This window comes from Colletotrichum lupini, chromosome 1 (genome assembly GCF_023278565.1).
Source record: "Colletotrichum lupini chromosome 1, complete sequence".
Lineage (NCBI taxonomy): Eukaryota > Fungi > Ascomycota > Sordariomycetes > Glomerellales > Glomerellaceae > Colletotrichum > Colletotrichum lupini.
This window is the reverse complement of record NC_064672.1, coordinates 2924998-2943443: the sequence shown is the minus strand read 5'-3', so window position 1 is coordinate 2943443 and position 18446 is coordinate 2924998. Positions and strand designations below refer to the sequence as shown.

At 54.6% G+C, this 18446-nt stretch overlaps 7 protein-coding genes across 7 annotated transcripts; 3 read left to right on the top strand and 4 right to left on the bottom strand.

Annotated features, from left to right (window-relative positions):
• Positions 1–427: 427 nt before the first annotated feature.
• CLUP02_00835 (uncharacterized protein) lies at positions 428–2945 on the bottom strand (the record flags this gene model as incomplete). The annotated part of the gene is made up of 5 exons (XM_049279881.1): positions 428–1435; positions 1499–1539; positions 1608–2429; positions 2503–2767; positions 2910–2945. The coding sequence occupies 5 exons, from the start codon at positions 2943–2945 to the stop codon at positions 428–430; spliced, it is 2172 nt and encodes a 723-aa protein (XP_049135838.1).
• A 959-nt stretch (positions 2946–3904) lies between these two features.
• CLUP02_00834 (ploidy protein mob1 maintenance) lies at positions 3905–4881 on the top strand (the record flags this gene model as incomplete). The annotated part of the gene is made up of 3 exons (XM_049279880.1): positions 3905–4286; positions 4357–4584; positions 4640–4881. The coding sequence occupies 3 exons, from the start codon at positions 3905–3907 to the stop codon at positions 4879–4881; spliced, it is 852 nt and encodes a 283-aa protein (XP_049135837.1).
• Positions 4882–4912: 31 nt separating this feature from the next.
• CLUP02_00833 (uncharacterized protein) lies at positions 4913–5371 on the top strand (the record flags this gene model as incomplete). The annotated part of the gene is made up of 4 exons (XM_049279879.1): positions 4913–4957; positions 4999–5051; positions 5111–5176; positions 5230–5371. The coding sequence occupies 4 exons, from the start codon at positions 4913–4915 to the stop codon at positions 5369–5371; spliced, it is 306 nt and encodes a 101-aa protein (XP_049135836.1).
• Positions 5372–5516: 145 nt separating this feature from the next.
• Positions 5517–6722, top strand: CLUP02_00832 (ATP synthase F1; the record flags this gene model as incomplete). The annotated part of the gene is made up of 4 exons (XM_049279878.1): positions 5517–5681; positions 5872–6210; positions 6400–6492; positions 6609–6722. 4 exons carry the CDS (start codon positions 5517–5519, stop codon positions 6720–6722), a joined length of 711 nt encoding a protein of 236 aa, XP_049135835.1.
• Positions 6723–7879: 1157 nt separating this feature from the next.
• On the bottom strand, positions 7880–11437 carry CLUP02_00831 (glycoside hydrolase family 63; the record flags this gene model as incomplete). The annotated part of the gene is made up of 7 exons (XM_049279877.1): positions 7880–8252; positions 8309–9553; positions 9604–10691; positions 10806–10902; positions 10961–11078; positions 11140–11162; positions 11364–11437. 7 exons carry the CDS (start codon positions 11435–11437, stop codon positions 7880–7882), a joined length of 3018 nt encoding a protein of 1005 aa, XP_049135834.1.
• Positions 11438–11957: 520 nt separating this feature from the next.
• On the bottom strand, positions 11958–12399 carry CLUP02_00830 (uncharacterized protein; the record flags this gene model as incomplete). The annotated part of the gene is made up of 2 exons (XM_049279876.1): positions 11958–12214; positions 12279–12399. 2 exons carry the CDS (start codon positions 12397–12399, stop codon positions 11958–11960), a joined length of 378 nt encoding a protein of 125 aa, XP_049135833.1.
• A 1143-nt stretch (positions 12400–13542) lies between these two features.
• On the bottom strand, positions 13543–17725 carry CLUP02_00829 (RasGEF domain-containing protein; the record flags this gene model as incomplete). The annotated part of the gene is made up of 6 exons (XM_049279875.1): positions 13543–13632; positions 13689–15766; positions 15829–16156; positions 16234–16834; positions 17175–17182; positions 17705–17725. 6 exons carry the CDS (start codon positions 17723–17725, stop codon positions 13543–13545), a joined length of 3126 nt encoding a protein of 1041 aa, XP_049135832.1.
• Positions 17726–18446: the final 721 nt, after the last annotated feature.

Here is an 18446-nt window from a genome sequence, read left to right as displayed (position 1 = left end):
TTCTCCATATGACTCACGAATGCACGCCGGATGAGAATGGGTTCGGGCTGGATTCGAGCTGGGAAAGGAAGCCAAACCCCGAGACCCTGGTGTGGTCTACGTGATTGCCGAGTGATACAACGCACCGGCTGTCCACTTTGTCCTTCCGACGCCGCAGTGGAAGGCTGGTAGGATGCTTGAGCAGAATATTGTGAAATGCTCGTCATCCAGGGTCCGGTCATCACGACCGACGCCAGCAGAATAGATTTTAAAGCGTTTTACAAATTACCTGGGAAAAGCTTGAAGTTGTGCGTGTTGTTTTGCTCTTCTCGTCTCTCTAGCACTCGGTCACCTGGCGCTCATTCAAATCAATGTTTATTTACAAAGTTGCAAGGGAAGCCCATATCTTTATACGTTACCCCCTTGGCTCACAAGTATATGCTCTTCATTATAACCCAGGAACGAAGCCCTCAACTAGGACATCCCACTCGCTGGGGAAGTGAGGTCCCTCCTCACCATCCCAACCACCAGCCATCATGGCCACGGCTAGCAGCAGACTACTCGAGCTCGGGAAGTACGGCGTCGGCACCCTCGTCCCGCCGACGGGGTATCCCGCGTCGTCAAACTGGAACGTCGGGTGGAGAAGATAGTCGACGGCACGATTCGCGTCGCCCAGGCGGAGGCTGTTCATCGCGAGCATGGGGAAATCCCAGCCAAAGGATTCGTCGAGGTCCCACAGCGCCCAGATCCGGGCAGCGGTCTCCTCGAGTGCGGGGCGGTTCAGCGGCGGGCCCGAGGCCGGCGGCGGGAGGAGGCCAAAGATGCCGGCCATGGCCGGGTGGTCTTGCACCGTCGTCGTGTTGGCTGTCCACATGTTGGGGATGTCTTGGTAGACGGGGTACGTGCCGTCGATGATGGGTAGGGGCGCGAGGTTATCTCTGACGGTGGTCCAGGCTTCCGGGACGGAAGCGTTCTGGCGGGATTTCCAGGCGATGGCGACGTCGAGGCCGAAGCGCCAGTACGCGAGCTCAAAGGTCGGGTTGACGGTGGCGTTGGGGTTGGTGTTCTCCGAGACCGGGTACATGGGCGGACCGAGGTCGTAGACGCCCGTCGTCTCGTTGAGGAAGGCGTACGAGGCCATAAAGTCCGCCGTCGCGGTGAGGACGGCGTCCCAGTCAGCGAGGGTCTGCGGGGTGGGCGCGTGGCGGTAGGCGAGCTCGGCAAAGTACATTGGGTGCGGCTGCTGCCAGATGAGGAGGGTGTTGATCTCGCCGGGGGCGTCGATGGCTGAGGGGTCCGTCATTTTGCCCCAGCGAGCGCCGGCGTAGCCTTGGGTTGAGGCGCGGTTGAGGGAGGTGGGGAGTAGGTGGGTATAGGTTCGGGGGAGGGAGCGGGCGAGGAGGGCGTGGTTGTTCCAGCGGGCGAATTGGAGGGTGTGCCAGAGGATCATTTCCATCTTGGAGCGAGTGTGTGAGCTGGATGTAGTCCCTCATCAAGGGGTTTGGAGGATGGAACTTACATGGAACTTGCCAAACCATCCATTGTTCACGAGACCGGACTCTATGTCCCTGTCAGCACTCTTCTCGGGCGACAGAGAAGTTGATAGGGGGTTTGGATCGCTAAATCACCTTGTGGAGGATAGTCTGACGCCGAGTTCACCGCCACGAGATACTGAGACTGGATTATCCTGCGATGAAGCTCGGTCGCGTTGGCATCCGATGCCCCCGTTAGGTCTACAAAGGCCCCGTTGTTCCAATAAGCCGGCCACCATTCCCGCGAAGCCGCCACGACGCCGTCAAGCTCGGGGACGGATTCGGGTGCAGACGGCGCAAAATTGGCCGTGAATCGTAGCGTATCCGTCCCACTGGTCGAAAGGACATAGCGATGGCTCCCGTCGGTCGGTGGTTTGATAGCACCACTACCACCAGTGGCGACATCCCACTCGAGTGACAAGTCGTACTGCGTGGAGGTCAAATCGTGATGGATCGTGGCCTTGTTGGTCTCCCCTCCGCCAGGGGTCGATAGGGATGTCTTATGCAGGTCCGTCTGGTTGAAGACGCCTACGAACGGGGCGCCAAACTTGTCGTTTGTCGGGTAGGGAAAGTCGAAGAAGATGGATAAGGCGCCGGAGGAGAGGAGGGCTGATTCGACGGACACGGCGACGCTGTCCAAGGACGGGTCGGCCCAGGTTTCGACCTTGACGGTGTGGTTTTTATATGTGAAGCTGGAACGGATGACGCCCGTCCACATGTCGAGGATCTGTTTCTTGTTGCTAAGCATGTCCTCCGTGACTGTCGTATTGCTGCTGTCGGAAAAGGAGAAGCCGATTGTGCCTAGATTTAAACGGTGTGGGTTCTCGCGGAGCCAGTCTGCGATGTCGTTGTTTGAGGGGTTGGCCATGTTGTACTGTACAAGTCGGCCGTGTGTCCACCATTCTGTGCCGTGGTAGTCTAACGTGAAGAGAGTCAGTACATGCTTTCTCGACCCAATACTGTTGTACGCCTCTCGGTCGTGCTATCTCACCTTCGATTTGAGTCTGACCAGGCGTTGTGGGCAAGCTGAAATTGTGCCATCCCCATGTCGACATCGTCGCAAAGGGGCTGAAGGTCTGGAGACCCGTGATATCGGCACCAAAGGCGAAGTTGCCGTTGCCTACCTGCAGAGGCGTCTCAGGGGAACTGGCATTTCGGCGAGGGTTGAAGGCTTGGACGACCTTTTGCCTGTCGATTTTGGCCTCGATGAGGCTGCAGAGCAGCGGTAGAAGATGTACAACACGCATGACTGTCACCTTCCAATTGAGAAATATCAAGACCGCATATGGGAAGCCAAATAGATGCGATGTGTATGGTGTCTACCCCGGACATCACGTTACGCGGGGAAACCGCGCTGCTCTTATTTCATCCCCACGAGATCTGCGGTCCGGACATGACGCCGCGTGAGGCCGGGTCCTCCCCTCTTGTGGTCATGTGTGAAGTTTGTGTCCATTGTTCATGTCCGCCTAGTACTCACCTTTCGGTGTGGTTTGCACCGAAGGCACCAATGCCATGCTATGGATAGGCCCTGAGGAACGATGAGGGGAAAGAGATGAACTACCAATGCGGGGATGACATGGTCTCCACTTTGGAATTGAGGCTATTCAAAACCCAGGCCGGCAGAAGTCCTCGTGGAGGATTGAGTTTGTCTGCGGAGAAAACGACAGGGATGCCACAAGTGGGTGACTCGACTGAATTAACGGTTGAAAGTCTCCAGATGCCCTAAGGCTAGAAGTCGAAGTATAATGGCATCGAAAACTACCAACAGCAATTGGATCTTACCGTCCGCAAATGCAAAATGCCGTAATTCTGGGTCCTGGCTCCGGGAATTAAGAGCCCCACCCGATGTCATCCGGCTGTCCGTCACTGGGGGAAGCGGGACAGGCCCCGGTCTTCAGCCACATCCGGCAGGGGCTAACTGTGGCTGATGTATCCACCAGCTAGGCTCCTGCAGCCCAGCAACCGCCCCGATTGGGCAAGCGCATAAACATCACTCATCCCTTCGTTGCAGTAGGGGGGACCCTTTCACAGGCACCTTACCTCATGTCGCCCAAACAGCCAACACAGCGCACCGTGGATCCAACAACATCTTGATTTGGCATTTCACCTCCAGACATACCTCCTCCGGTCGCGCAAACAGGATACGAGCATCGAGTCGACACCTTTGGACGTCATATGATTTTCTGGTATGTTACAACATCAATGGCATCTCTCTGCGACTTCCCTCTGGATTTCAATTGTTCCATTACCCCGCTAACCACTGGAATGAGCAGCCTTCGACGATAACATTAAACATCGAACCTCCTTTCGCGCGCATTTCGATAATAGACGCCGCCTACCATGGACAGGGTCGCAGGCCTCACAGTGTCAGTACTACACCCAACACCGCATCTATGATGTCCCTTTTGCAATACATTAGTGTGAGGACGGGTTTGCTGGCGGGAATACCACCGCTGCCACCCCCAGTACCGCCAGCTGTACCCGATCCTCCCCCACGGCAATATGGCGGTAGTCTCGTCAATCGAGACGTGACTGTCATCCAGACTCCTGAACCGCAGATCCCAGAACCAGTATTGACAGCTGCTGACGATGACTACGAGGACGGCAGTAACCAGAAAGCGGCTAGGAACCAGTTTCGGGCGCGTACTGTCAAGGGAGCCAACAACGGTGTTGCACTGCGACAGTATGCTGAGGCTACACTTGGAGGCGGCAGCCTGCGTAAGGTTGTGAAGTTGCCTGAAGGCGAAGACGAGAATGAGTGGTTGGCAGTCAATAGTGAGTATCATCCGGGGGAATCAAGAGGTGGACCAAAGGAAACGGCACGACTGACACGACCCAAATGCAGTGGTCGACTTTTACAACCAGATCAACCTCCTCTACGGCGCTATTACCGAATTCTGCTCGCCTCAGTCATGCCCCGAGATGAAGGCAACCGACGAGTTCGAGTACTTGTGGCAGGACAGTGAAAACTACAAGAGGCCGACTAAGATGGCCGCGCCGGACTACATTGAGCACTTGATGGCCTGGGTACAGCGTCACATTGATGACGAGCAAATCCTGCCGAGCAGAATTGGTGTGTATTGCTTTGACATGCTCAACGGGATATTGTTTTTAACATGGACCGCTAGGTGTTGCCTTCCCCAAATCATTTCCCTCAACAGTGCGGCAGATCTTCAAGCGCATGTATCGCGTTTATGCCCACGTCTACTGCCACCACTACGCAGTCATCAGAGAGCTTGGACTGGAGCCCCATCTCAACACGAGTTTCAAGCAGTACGTTCTGTTCGTCGACGAGCACAAATTGGCTAGTGGCAAGGACTTTTATGGTCCTTTGAACGATCTCGCGGAGAAGATGATTGAGAGCGACTGAGACAGGCCAGACGAGCCTTTCGAGAGTGTGAATGCATGCATTGTCTAGGCGTTGGGGAAACACGGATAACACGCCGGTTGGCAAGGTAATAAGGGAGGTCTGATGATTGGCGCGTAGGGCTTTGACACTGCTGAGCCTGTAGGCATTGAAGCGGTTATTGTGATATCACTGTAGACTACAAACTGGGTAACGGGTAGTACGGCTTTGGTTGGAGAATTCGAGAATTGAGAATGATCAAATCGCTGTGCATTCTCGAGTATTTTGGGTACACTGCATGGAGTTCCATCTTGAAGTCGTGAGGCTACGAGTGAATTGCTTCGTCCCATTGCACCAGAATTGGCTTCACAGAGTGGAGCTTGGGCCTGCCTGTTCAGTAACAACGAGCACCTCCGATTTCCACCGACCCGAGCCCTTGACCCGCTTACCTAAGTTGATGCCTTACCTATCAACCAGCAAGCAGCCGCAAGGTCCCAAGGCATCAACATCCTAAATTGCCGAAGTTCAAACCTCAACCTCGAAAACCGACGCAAGCTACCACTGCGTCTCGTTCGAATCCAGCCATCCCTTCCCGCCCGTCTCCCATCTTCAATTGAACTCCACCACCCACCACAACCGGAACCTCTCTTTCGCCCGACATGTTCTCGAGACAGGCTGTTCGCACCCTCCGAGCGGCGGCTCCCGCTTCGCGCCTCGTTGCCCGCGCCCCGGCCGTCCGCACCTACGCCGCTGCCGCCGCGACCGAGGCCGTCAAGCCCCCCGTCGCCGTCTTTGGCCTCGACGGCACCTACGCCACTGCCCTGGTACGCACTTGTTCCTCTCGTTATACTGGTTATCCCCTGGACGGAGGGCAATTCAATTGGATCAATTGGCTGGGGGAGGAAGTTGTTGATTGAGAGGATTGATGGGGAATGAGGGAGCTATCCGGAAGGACTTTGAGGCATCGAGGGAAAAACACGACCGGGACGGGAAAACCACTCAAAGATCTTGCAGACGGCTAACTTTGCCCGATCACAGTACACCGCCGCCTCCAAGACCTCTTCTCTGGACCCCACGGCCAAGGCCCTGGCCACCCTCGACGCCATCTTCGCCAAGGACCCCAAGCTGACCACCGTCCTCGCCGCGCCCACCCTGACCCCCGAGGACAAGTCCGCCATCGTCGCCGAGCTCACCAAGCAGGCCGGCGCCGGCTCCCAGGAGACCGTCAAGAACTTCCTTGCCGCCCTCGCCGAGAACAACCGCCTCGGCCTCCTCCCCGGCATCACCCAGAAGTTCGCCGAGATCATGAGCGCCGCCCGCGGCGAGGTTGAGCTCACTGTCACCAGCGCCACTGTAGGTTTCCTTTCTCTCAATCGAGACTTGAATATGGGGGCATATGCGTTTCGTCGTTAAGAAATCAAAGACGGACCCGAAATGTCTAGACAGCTGTTGTACCTTGAACGTTGCAACGTATCAACGAGGGAATTTCGCACACGCATTCAGGGACGTCATTGAAAACATGCCACTGACACCCATTCTCAGCAACTCGACAACAAGACCCTCAACCGCCTCGAGAGCTCCATCGCCAAGTCCTCCTACGTCGGCCAGGGCAAGAAGCTCAAGGTCACCAACAACGTACGTTTTATCGCCTTACCCTCGTCTCCGAGCTGTCCCTCCGAGACCATCTCGGTCTAGACGCTGCGGCATCTGACATCTGGTTTCCTCCGTGACTAACACGCCCTTCTTTCTAGGTCAACCCCGATATCGTCGGAGGCCTCATTGTCGAGATTGGCGACCGGACCATCGACCTCAGCGTCTCTGGCAAGATTGCCAAGCTCAACAAGCTTCTCACTGACACTTTGTAAAAACACACACACACAAAATCTTCCATCATACTAGCATGAAGAAATCCTAATCCTCCTTCTCCCCCATACCGAACCAAACCTCCTCCCTTATTTTCTCTTTGTGTGCGTGTGTGTGTCTATCTTGTAAACTTGATTGGGCGGGGGTTTAGTGGGAAGGAGGGGGGTGAGGAGGGAGAGAACGGTCCGGCTCTTTCCACGTGTAACGACAAAATTCACGTGAGATAAAAAGCTGGATTGAAATGTTGGTTGGCCGCTTTCCCCCTCCCTCGGGGCGAGAGGACAATTAGGGGGAGGCCCGAATGAGACGAAAGCTGTGCATAGTTCTGTCTACAATAGAAGCATTCACGGAACCCCTTTTCTACCACATACACACACTAGTCCTCGTGAAGGCTACCTCTCTCATTTCCGGTCTGGAACTGAAAAAGTGGCGGATGCACCAGCTGTTGGTGTTCGCTCTCACCGCGATCCCTCCACATCGTAACGACGGCACGCTTGACCGACCTTCCAAATGTAAAGAAAACATGATTCAACAACGAACGATCAATCCATAAGTACTGCCTCCCCCCCTGCCCCCTCAAAGATAAGTCTGGTGTGATTCCCGTGCCTTGTAGAAGCTCGTTTTCTCAACATCATCGCGGCTGCCTGAAGATCCTGACAGAGTTGTGCCTCACTGGGCAAACCGAGTGTCTTGGGCTGGCCATGACTGACTCTGTACTACATCGAGGTCAAACGACCTTGTTTGTGCCACGTATCTCAGCCCAGAAAGCCATGTTTTCTATCCCCTTCTACACTGGACCTTCGCCTGGAGATGGTAGATAGCTTGATTTGGCGAGAAATGTGTGGTACGTATGTGCGAACGTTAAGAGGATGGTTCACAGTACGGGCATCTCAAGATGAACGAGCACCAGAAGCCCTTTTTGGAAACCCAATCTACGTGTATTAACCCTAGGAACCTCTCTACCTCTGCAGTCTAACAGTCCTGTATATGGCTCTATGTGCATTGATGGCAGTTTTTTGGGTTTCTCATCATGCTCACCACGCAAGGAAAACTCCAAGGATGCACTCGTACTCTTCTTTTACCCGCCCACATCCAAGATGCACAAACCACCAGCCTATCCCTCGACTTTTTCGCGTTTCCTGACGATTGGAGGGAAGCTCTAGACACCAGCCTCATACTCGTTGTCAGTTCCACCCGGGTGCTCTTTGTCCTCCTTGAACCTCTCCAGCTGATCCGAGATGTAGCGATGCATATGTGCGTCGGCCTCCGACTTCTCTCTCATCCTCTGCCGAAGCTTCTCAGGGTCATCCAACGTGGCCGAGTTGCTCAGTGAGTCATCGCCATTAGTCTCGTCAAAGTCACTCCTTGCACCGATGGATCTCGCCGTTGATGATCTGCGCATCCGCGGCTTGCCACCGGGACCAGGCGTCATCGAGCCACGGCGATCAGTGCCGCGGGCAAAGATGTCATCAAAGTAGTGAGACATGCCCGCCGAGGGAGTGCGGGGAGTATGAGGCAGACGGCAGTTGATACTGGAAACCCATGTTAGCAATCATGTTCAGAGGTGGCAGAGTAGAGACAATCTTACCCAGTGTCGTGAATCATACGAGCCATCAAACCGGTCCAACCGCACTGGTGGGTAGCGCCGAGTCCACGGCCACTGTCGCCGTCGAAGAACTCGTAGAACCAGAGGTAGTCCTTCCAGTGAGGGTCGAAGTCCAGAAGATCATTTCCAGCGTTGATGCTACGCCGGCCCTCGTCGTTACGCGTCATCAAGTGCTGCAGACGATGCTGAATCTCCTCGGAGACGTGGCCCAAATGCATGTAGTCGCCACTTCCCGTGGGACATTCGACTTGGAACTCGTGTCCGTAGAACAAGAAGAATCGCTGAAGAGACTCAACCAGAAGGAAGTTGACACACAACCAAATGGGGCCTCTCCAGTTACTGTTGCCACCAAACAGACCGCTATCAGAGTCACCGGGAACGTAGCCGACGGAGAAAGTTTGGCCATTAACCTCCATTGAGAAGGGGTGCTCCTTGTGGTACTTTGACAAGGAACGAATTCCGTGCTCACTGAAGAACTCGTCCTCATCAAGCATGCGGTAGAGAATCTTCTCAAGCCTGTCCTTGCTGACAATTGACAAGAGAATACGATTGCCCTTTCCACGCTTGGCGATACTGGCCATGTTTCGCTCGGCCAAATCGCAGCGGTTCTCCATGAACCAATCAACCCTCTTTTTAAATGAGGGGAGCTTGTTGATAAGCTCAGGCTCAAGAGTCAGGGTTGCGTAAAGCGGAATCAATCCGACAAGAGAACGGACTGGGAGCTGCTGGATCCAGGGGCCGCCCCATGAAATGGCGTCGTAGTAGAAACCATCCTCATCATTCCAGAGCGACTTCTCGTCTTTTTGGCCAGTCCTGAAGGTCATGGCGTCACTGATGAAGATGAAATGCTCAAAGAACTTGGAAGCAATATCCTCGTATGTGCGTCGGTGCTTTGCAAGCTCAAGAGCAATGTTGAGCATGCTGAGACAGTAGAAGGCCATCCATCCGGTACTGTCGGCCTGCTCCAAAGAGCCGCCGGTTGGGAGAGGCTCAGAGCGGTTGAAAAGACCAATGTTGTCGAGACCGAGGAAGCCTCCCTCGAAGACGTTCTTGCCATCGGCGTCCTTGCGGTTAACCCACCAGGTGAAGTTCAGCAACAGCTTCTGGAAAACTCTCTCGAGGAAGTCCAAATCCTGGCGTCCGTAGAGCTTGCGCTCAATCTTGAACACTCGGAACGTGGCCCAAGCATGAACGGGAGGGTTTACGTCGCCAAAGTTCCACTCGTACCTATGCGGCGTTAATTCCAGTCTACTTCGGTCGTCTGGAGAGCAACTTACGCTGGCAGCTGGCCGTTGGGATGGCAGTACCACTCTCTGGTGAAGAGATCAAGCTGCTTCTTGGCGAAGTCTGGATCCATCATCGCCAATGTGATGCAGTGGAAAGCACTGTCCCACGCAGCAAAGAAGGGATATTCCCAAGAGTCGGGCATAGACAAAATATCGTCGCAGTGCATATGTTTCCACTGAGAGTTGCGAATGTCTTTTCTGCTGGGGGGCGGAGGGGGTTGTGTCGGGTCACCATTCGCCCATTGGTCCCAGATGAAGAGGTAATGCTGCTTAGTCCACATCATTCCGGAGAAGGCCTGACGCTGAATGTTGCGCAGATCGTCTGCCATGGGGAGGGGGCTGAGGCGGTAGTAGAAGTCGTCGGCCTCAGCGATCCTCAGATCGACCAGGTCATCAAAGTCACCTTCGTCGAAGTAGGTCTGGTTCTTCTTGGAGAAGCGGAAACGGACGACGGCGCACTCGCCGGGAGGAACACCACCATCCTCGTTGAAGCTGAACCAGGCGGCGCACTTGGTGCCCTTCTGTGCTGGGTTGACGGCCCCCTTTTCCTTCTCGCAAATGTGACGATGGAAGGCGTCCTTGACATACGGAGTCTTGTTGTCCTGCTCGTACAATAGCTCATAGTTGGTGTCGTTGTCGGTAAACAACATCTGGGGTATTACGTCCTCGCCGCTGGTTCCAACACCGGGAGAAGGTGACATCAGGAAGTAACGGTCCCCGAGCTTGTGATGCTTGGACTTGGCCAGGCCCTCGCCAACGTTCTCGATGGATGGCTTCTTGTCCTCGGGCTCCCGGCCCCAGGCCCAGGTGTTGCGGAACCACATTTGCGGCACAATGTGAAGTGGTGCCGGATCGGGACCTCTGTTCCATGCGGTAACACGGAACAGGATCTCCTCGGGGTCGTCCGTCTCCTTTGCCGTCTCGATAAAAATATCCCAGTACCTGTCTTCGTCGAAGATGCCCGTGTCAACGATCTGGTACTCCTTGTCTTCCTTGCCTCTGCGTGCATTTTCTTCCAACAGGTCCTTGTAAGGGAACTTCTTCTGCGGGTACTTGTAGAGAAACTTCATGTAGGAATGCTGCGGGCGGATTGTCAGTATGAGCAGTTGAGGACCAGCTCTTTCCAACTTACTGTCTACGATGTATGTTAGCTATTGAACTACAAATATCCACAGCAACCTTGAACTACTTACGGGGGTATTGTCAACGTGGAAGTGAGCTTCCTTGACACTCTCGCCATGGTTACCCTGGGGGTTTGAGAGACCAAATAATCTCTCCTTGAGGAAATCGCTGTCGAATTATCAGCTCTTTGTACGAAGCATAACGAGCCGACGAGCGCTTGACTAACTCTTCCTCGTTCCAGAAAGAAAATCCAATGTTTTGGAAGCCGTGGGTATCAGAAACGCCGGCAATTCCATCCTCACCCCATCTGTAGGCTCGAGATCGTGCGTCGTCATGGGTAAAGTCTGGGGCATGCTGTCAGCGGATTGCGACTGGAGCTCGTGGGGAATGGCGGGGTGTGCTCACGACTCCACGCGTCTCCGTCGGGACTGTAATCCTCTCGCACTGCGACACGGCTTTGATTAGATTATGTTTGTTTCGCTAACGGCCGGATTGTCAGCAGCAGCAGCAGCACCAACCGCAGCAGCAATGGTAGCAGCTGGGTCTGAATCTGAAGCTGGAGCTTGAGCTGCCACTCACCAGTGGCCCATTGGCGTTCGGCAACGTAAGGGCCCCATTTCTTCCAGTACTTCTCGCGTCTGCGGTCTTCCTTGAGACGCTTCTCCTCCTCGGTAAGGTACTCGTGACCGTCAAAGACAACCATGGTGGGCGAATAGGCACCTCGTAGCGTTGGATAGACAGAGCACGCCCTTCACGACAGCGAAAGCAGCGTCGTTGAGGGTTGAGGGATTTCCAGGGCGTAGGATTGAGGGCGAGTTGTGGGCTTGTGGCGAGAGAAGAGAGAGAGAGATAGAAAGAGAGAGAGAGAGGGTGTAGGTTCGGCGGGACGAAGTGCAGGGTTAGAATGGAGGTGACCTTTAGTAAGAACCAGAGACCCTAGCCAGCAATGCCTACCGAGAACAGCACGAGCAGAGCACGTCACGTATCACGATAACCTCAGCGACAGGCGGTCAGTTTCGTTCACACCTGGTCGTCGAGCTAGCTCAACAAGGGGAGGAAGGTCGAGACTCTCGAGGTTGCAGAATGCAAGATTGCGTAGAGGACCGGGAGGTAAGGCTAGGTAGGTAGGTAGTAGCGTAGGTGCGTCTTATTTAGAGGGGGAGACTCGAGAGATAGAGACGAGAAAAATAAATTAGAAATGCGGCTACTAGTATGTATGTGCCTCACTGCCCTGAGTGACGGATGTGCCAGCAGGGAACCGACGTGTTGGGAAACACGCGGGCAATGGCGGGAGCTCTGGTCCGAAAAGAATGAGATAGCGCCTCAGCATCTTCAGGTACCAGGTAAGAAACCAACCAACCAAGGGCCGCGATAACAAAGCTACCTGAAGCCCAATCGACGACAATGAGTCGAGCGAGGTAGGCACTCGATAGCCAAAGTGCAGTGCGGAGTGTCAGCGGAGGTAACAGCGAACAAGCAGCTGCGACACGAGTAAGCAGAAAAACTTCCATGGTTCTGGAGAGTACTCCGTAGCGTAGCCTCACAGCCCGCGGCAGTAACAGCCGCGGGCAAGCAAGCAAGCAAGCAAGCCGCTGCAGCACACACCGGGGGGCAGGCATCCAAGGTTGAGGGGGTGACGGCCGCGGGGCATTCAAGCCATGCCATTTTGTTTGCCCATCTGGAATGGCCGCCATACGACCTACGTACCTCGCACTGGAAATTTCGTGCCATTTTACCTATGGCTTCTGCCAACCTTGAATGCCTGCGTTCCCCAGTGCTCCCCCCCCCATTCGTCTCCGCACTCCGCAAGACATAGAGGAGTAGCTGAGCAGCACAACCTTAGCTAACGATTGCCTGCCAATTGCTCTCTGGGATCAGCATACAAGTCTAATAGAGGAGCTTGAACTCACCGTCTCTCGTGAAATATTTTCTCACCAAAGTTCCCCCCTTCTTGCTTCAACCACCGACCATCCAATTGCTACCTCCCGGACACCGATATCACAGCGGCTGGCTGCTGCTGCTGCCCCTTGCTGCCCCTCTCTTTGAAACGCTAAAATCAGAGCTTTCAGGAGCATGACGTCAATGGGCTCTAGCGCACCTCCATCCAACCTAGCGGGGCAGCTCTTCGCCGGCCACATCTCACTGCATTGGGCCGTCGCTGCCACCCCCGGGGCCCCGACATGGCCTGGACCGCCGCCGACTGACAAGGGCACATGGGAACATGCGAATCGATCGTCGATGAAGTGCTGTTTTGGTTCTGGTTGCCGCCGCCGTACAAACCCAGACACACTTCCAATGGACCCCGGTCCGACGAGAGAAACGTGGTTTGATGTTGGTGGTGGTGTTCATGGTGAGCCTCAATGACTTCTTTTGACTCCTAAGCCCTAATGGCTAGCGTTACCGTCCGTCCTTGACTTAACCTGCAAAATCAGAGACAAAAAAATAATTTTCGCCGTCACATAATCCGGGAGAACGTTGGTCCAGTCATTGTGCTGGCATGATTCGAATAAATCGGACTCGACTGACGGGACTAGTGTCGACAGTAATTCGAGGCCATCATCGACCTCAAAATCAATTGCTGAACAGGATATCTATAACGTCAAAAAACCGAGCCAGATCGCCTAGAAACAGTCCCACTACGCTGCGTGAACCTGACATGTTGATATGTACGCATGCATGCGCCAATGACGTCTCGCGCGAGCTAATGACCAGCTTGCCCGCAGACGTTGCGCCTTCGTCCGTCTATGCTCCCGTTGGAGTTGGGCAAAGGAGTCTTCCCGTCGAGACACTTCGCCGGTTTGCCAGATTCTATTTGGCGAACCACGGAAACTTCTTCTTGTTGTACTCAGCACCACCGCCCGCCGTGCTTTCCAGCTGTACACTCCGTTGATATATCTCCTGTGAAGACGTGTTAGTCATGCTGTGACGATGACAGGGGTTAAGACTGCACTTACTTCTTCATCTGTTGGCATCCTGCAATCCAAAATCAGCTCCCTGGCTGCCTCGTGCTTCGAGAGGTTCGGGTACGCAGTTCCCTGACTCTTCATGAGCGGCAGCAGTACTTCACCGAGTACCTCAAATTTCTTCCAGTTGACTCTATCGCCTTCAGGCCCCACAAATGTTTTGCTTCCCTCCTCGGCCGAGACAAGGTCTCTCCGGTGTAGCGGAATGTAGGGTATCCGTGGCAACGGGGAATTCTCCCATGCCAGTCGGTACGCAAAGTGACTCTTTTGTGTACCCATGAGAATGCCCAATTTCGCAAACGACTTTTGTGCTTCAGGCGGCACCAGTGCCCACGTCTGCGCCAGCCGATGGACCGCCGTGCCGTTGATCCCTGCGAGCACTGCCGCCAGACCGTTGTAGTTGTTGAGCCGCCGCAGCTTTTGTGCAATGTTCATGAACTTTTCTAGCATCTGAGACCGATGCTTGGCCTTGTCTCGCAACAATATGAGATTGGCAACCCACTTCGCCACGTGGTTAAAGTGGTTAATCATCCGATTGACGTTCTTGAGACTCTTGCATTTGGATCGTTGCTCCAATGAGAGACTCACATGCCGCACAAAGTCTCTGATACGGATGGAAGAAAACATGACCCAGTCGATGCGCGTCATCTCATCGGCGATGTCGTCGTCCGTGATGTCCATGAAAATATGGTAACGGAACTTGTTCATCGGTAGCACATCCGTGGGCTCCATGTTCGCTGCCTCTCTTTCGTACTCGTCGTAAGAGTGAAATGAGACGTGCGTGCCCACACTACTTGTCCTGTCCACTTGGGAAAAGTCGGAGCTGCCAGAAGGTCTCTCGTCTGGAGTCCTGTCGTTGTCAATGGTCAAGGTGATCATACCGTTGGACATGTCTGATGTAGAGCGCGTCTTTTCTCTCGACAAAAGTTTGCTGCCTTCTTCGTCTGCGACTTCGTCCGACTTTGCCCATCCGGTGTTGTCATCCTCCACCACACTGAATTCGAGATGTCGCCGAATTTGCTGCGCAGCGATGGAGAAGATTGGCTCGGTGGAGAGATGTTTAATAAACTCTTCTAGGTTTCGCCTCGTTCCTGATCGCGCAAAGTCGCCAGGGTACAGCGAGACCCATTTTGCGACGACCTCAATGATTCTGAGCTGTGTTGCGGTCTTGGAAAGATAATGTGCTGCTTTGTCGTCTCTGACGCGGTCAAGTCGCGTAAGTATAGCCGAGAAGAGCTCGCCTGGTGCTGCAAACTTCCGGTAGAGACACAAGAAAACATCGGAGAAGTTGTTGTCCGCTTTGGTCATCCGGGGAGCAATGAGCCGGTCGACGAGTTCGTCAAAGGCCACACCTGCTGACTTGGTCGGCTTCTCGAGGAAGCTATCATCGCTCCGTTGAAGAATGGGGATCTCCTCTGAGTATCTGAATGATTCGGCGTCTGACTCCTCCATGTCTAGGAACGAATCCGTCGGCCCGCGGTCGAGACGTATCCCAGGTGTCCGTAGCTGACTCGAGACAGTTTGTTGAGACTCCTCCTCAATGGTATCGGATGGGCCGAACGAGCCCGAACTTGAAGGCGCGCCACCAAAGTCGGTTATTCGAGGGCTTCGTGGAGGATGTGGGCCACGTAAGTGATCGGGGATGGGAGGGGGAACACCTCGAAGAAGCGACAAATCAGAGCTCGCTCGGCTATGTTTACTCTGCTGACTTAGCGGGCGTCCGTTGGAGCTGTCGTGGGCCTCGAGGTTGGCCGCCGAGGCTGCACGACGGCGGGGCATGCCCGATTCCGATTGTGATTCTGGCATTTCATCAGCATTAACATTGACTACTTGTGCATTCGATGATGGGCTCCAATTACCCTTGCGGTAAGCGATCGAGGCTTTCAAGGTTGTGTTCAAGCACGCTCTGGCGCGTTCCGGACTACTTGTAGACAGATTGAACATCCCAACGCACGACTTGAAATACTCGTGGCTGGCGACTCGCTGCGAATCAACCTGCCGTTCGCTCTCTGGATGATCGCATTTATTGGCGACAAGGACAGCCGGCAGACCCGACTTTGTCAAAGCAGCTAGCGCGTGTCAGCAAGACGCGCCGCGTCCAGACGAATCAAACGGCGGGAATTAGGCTCACCAATCGTTTGGGGCAATTCCTTCATGCTCTCTTTATTCGTGACGTCGTAAATAATGAGGGCGCCATCGACCCGCGGGACGATGTGGCCGTTGATCTGTTTCGGCCATTGGATGGGCTGCAGCGGGTTCAGCTCAAAGTATTCGAGGTCAAGCTCGATCAGCGTCACGCCGTATGTGACATTGTCGACGACCATGCGGACGCTGGATGCATTGGTTATGGGCGGCCGCGATAGGCCCAGCACGCGCTGGACGAAGGACGACTTGCCAACGCCCGAGGCGCCAATGACTGCGATATTGAGGCTCTCCATGATGGCGGAGGTTGGTGGTTGCTATGATCGTCAGCCCCTTTTTTCCACTCCCGTCTCATCAGCTACCCCGCAGTCTGTGTCTAGTGGGGCATTATTACCCAGTATAAGGAATGTCCTATTATCAACGACTCTCTTCTTGGGGGCGGCCAGCGCTCGTTGGGCGTGTCGTCATCGCGGAACTCGAAAGCGTCGAAATCGAATTCTTCGTCCTCCTCGTCTTCGTCCTCCTGGCTGTCGCTCGCGTTTTCCTTTTCGTTTTCTTCTCCTTCGTCTTCGGCGTCGGCGTCGGCGTCGTCAATTGAAGTCGCAGTCCAACGAGGGTCAAGTGCAAGCGCCCCTTCAATGTTGTTATCGTCAAATCGCAAAAAGAATGGGTCGTCGACTATGGAGATGAAGGAGTCGCGGTAATTGGCAGGTTGCTCAGAGCCAGTGGCAGAGGGCCGTATTGGCTCGATCGATGACTCTCGGTGGACGGCGTAATGAGGTGTATGTCTCTTCGGAGCGGCGGGGGCGGATCGATGAGCGGCGTCGCGATCGGTTCGTCGGGAGGAGGAGGAGAAGGAGGAGACAGCGGCGGCAGCAGTTGAGTGGTCGGCGGAATAGTATTTCGAAGGTATGCGAGAGCCTTCTGAACTCCTGTGAGCCTTTCGAGCTCCGATAGGGTCGGACGCCATGGCCACGACCGGGGGAGGGTAGAGGCTGTTCGGGGGAGGCAAACAACATACAATGTGCAAAGAAGAAGAGATTGAAAAGATCACGACCGAACAAGAATAGAGCGGACTGGCAGGGCCTTGGGTGAAAACCAAACTTTTGGGACAGTGGATGCACTGACTAAAAGCCGGGATTTCAGAGCCTCAAGGAAGGCATGGCAAACCCACCGGGGACCGTTCTTCTTAGTGTGGTCTGCCTCGTGTGTACCTTGCTTCTCGTCGGGGGCCCTTGGAAATGGTTGCTAGGCCGGTGATAAACCTTGACCACAGGTTGGGCAAGCAAGGTGTGCGTATGATCTGGTAGGTAAGGTACAGTCTAAGGTACGTACGAACGGGACTGCGGCACGTCAGATCAGGTACACAAGCGTATCCGTTAGAGGTACTGGGTGCGTCTGAATAGCGCGAACGCAGTACGGATACTTCGTACGGATAGGATGGGACAGGAACAGGAACAGGAGGAGCAGGATAGAGCTTCGTGGTGCGGCAGACCAGGGGTTCGAAAAAGGGGCCTGGTTTATTTTTTTTCTCGCTAGGAGCTCCACTGGTGCGCAGATGTCGGGCTTGTGAGAAGTGACGGGCGTGGATTGAGAGGAGCAGCGTAAGCGTCCAGTTCGTCGACGATGCTAGACACACAGCAAATGAGGTCAGTCGCGGATCCAGGCCAAGGGCTCCGGGCCCTTCCAAGCTCCAGCAGGGAAATTCAGGAAGGGGGGGCCGAGCTTGCTGCGATTGCGATTGAAATTGGGATTTAGGATTCTGCCAACTTGGCTGGGCGATGATGGGGGGAGCGTTTGTCCCCTCTAGCGTTGACTAGGGGGTTCAAGATCGAACCAAACCAGGACACCAACGACAATGGCACCTCTTGTTTGTAGCACGGCATGTGCTGTTCCTGTTGCTTCTGGAAGGGGGCCGGGGGCCCGGGGGTTGGTAGGTTTGCTTCCTTACGTACCTTTTGGTCGTTGGAGTTGGAGTTGTGGATGGTTGAATCCTAGGCTGCGCTGGTTTGGGACCGGACTTGACCAAGTAAGATGAGGGAATGGATAGGGGTGGTGGTGGTGGTGGAGGAGGAGAAAGAAGCGTCAAGGTCCCGTCAGGAGACGAATTGAGAGACTAACGGGAGAGCGGGAAGGGGCCGCGACGATCAGGACCGCTGACCGAGAGACGAGCCGTTGAGGGGTAATACCGTAAGGTACGGATACTTTGTAGGTAATACGGAGCAAGAAATCTGAGGTTCTAGTGATTACTGTGTACGGTGTCCGTAAGGTAAGGTAGTCCGTATATTTTGCTGCCGACCCTACCGGACCATGGAAGACCAAAGGCACGGGCACGTCTGCTGGTTTATCAGCAAGTTGGAGTAGTCAAAAACAGGTGTACAGAGATAAATAAGCGTATCCGTCTCTCTGGTTGGGAATGCAGCTGATGCGAATGGATACTCTATCACCTGCAACGGGGGGGGTTCAGGACAGAAACGGCTGCATGGGACAGAACTGAACGTGGATGTGGACGTGGAATTGAAAGTGGAAGTGGACGGGAGCAACCAGGGAAGCGGAGAAAGGGACAAGGGATGTTCCACTGCGCCTTGAGCAGCTGGGCTCTTTCCG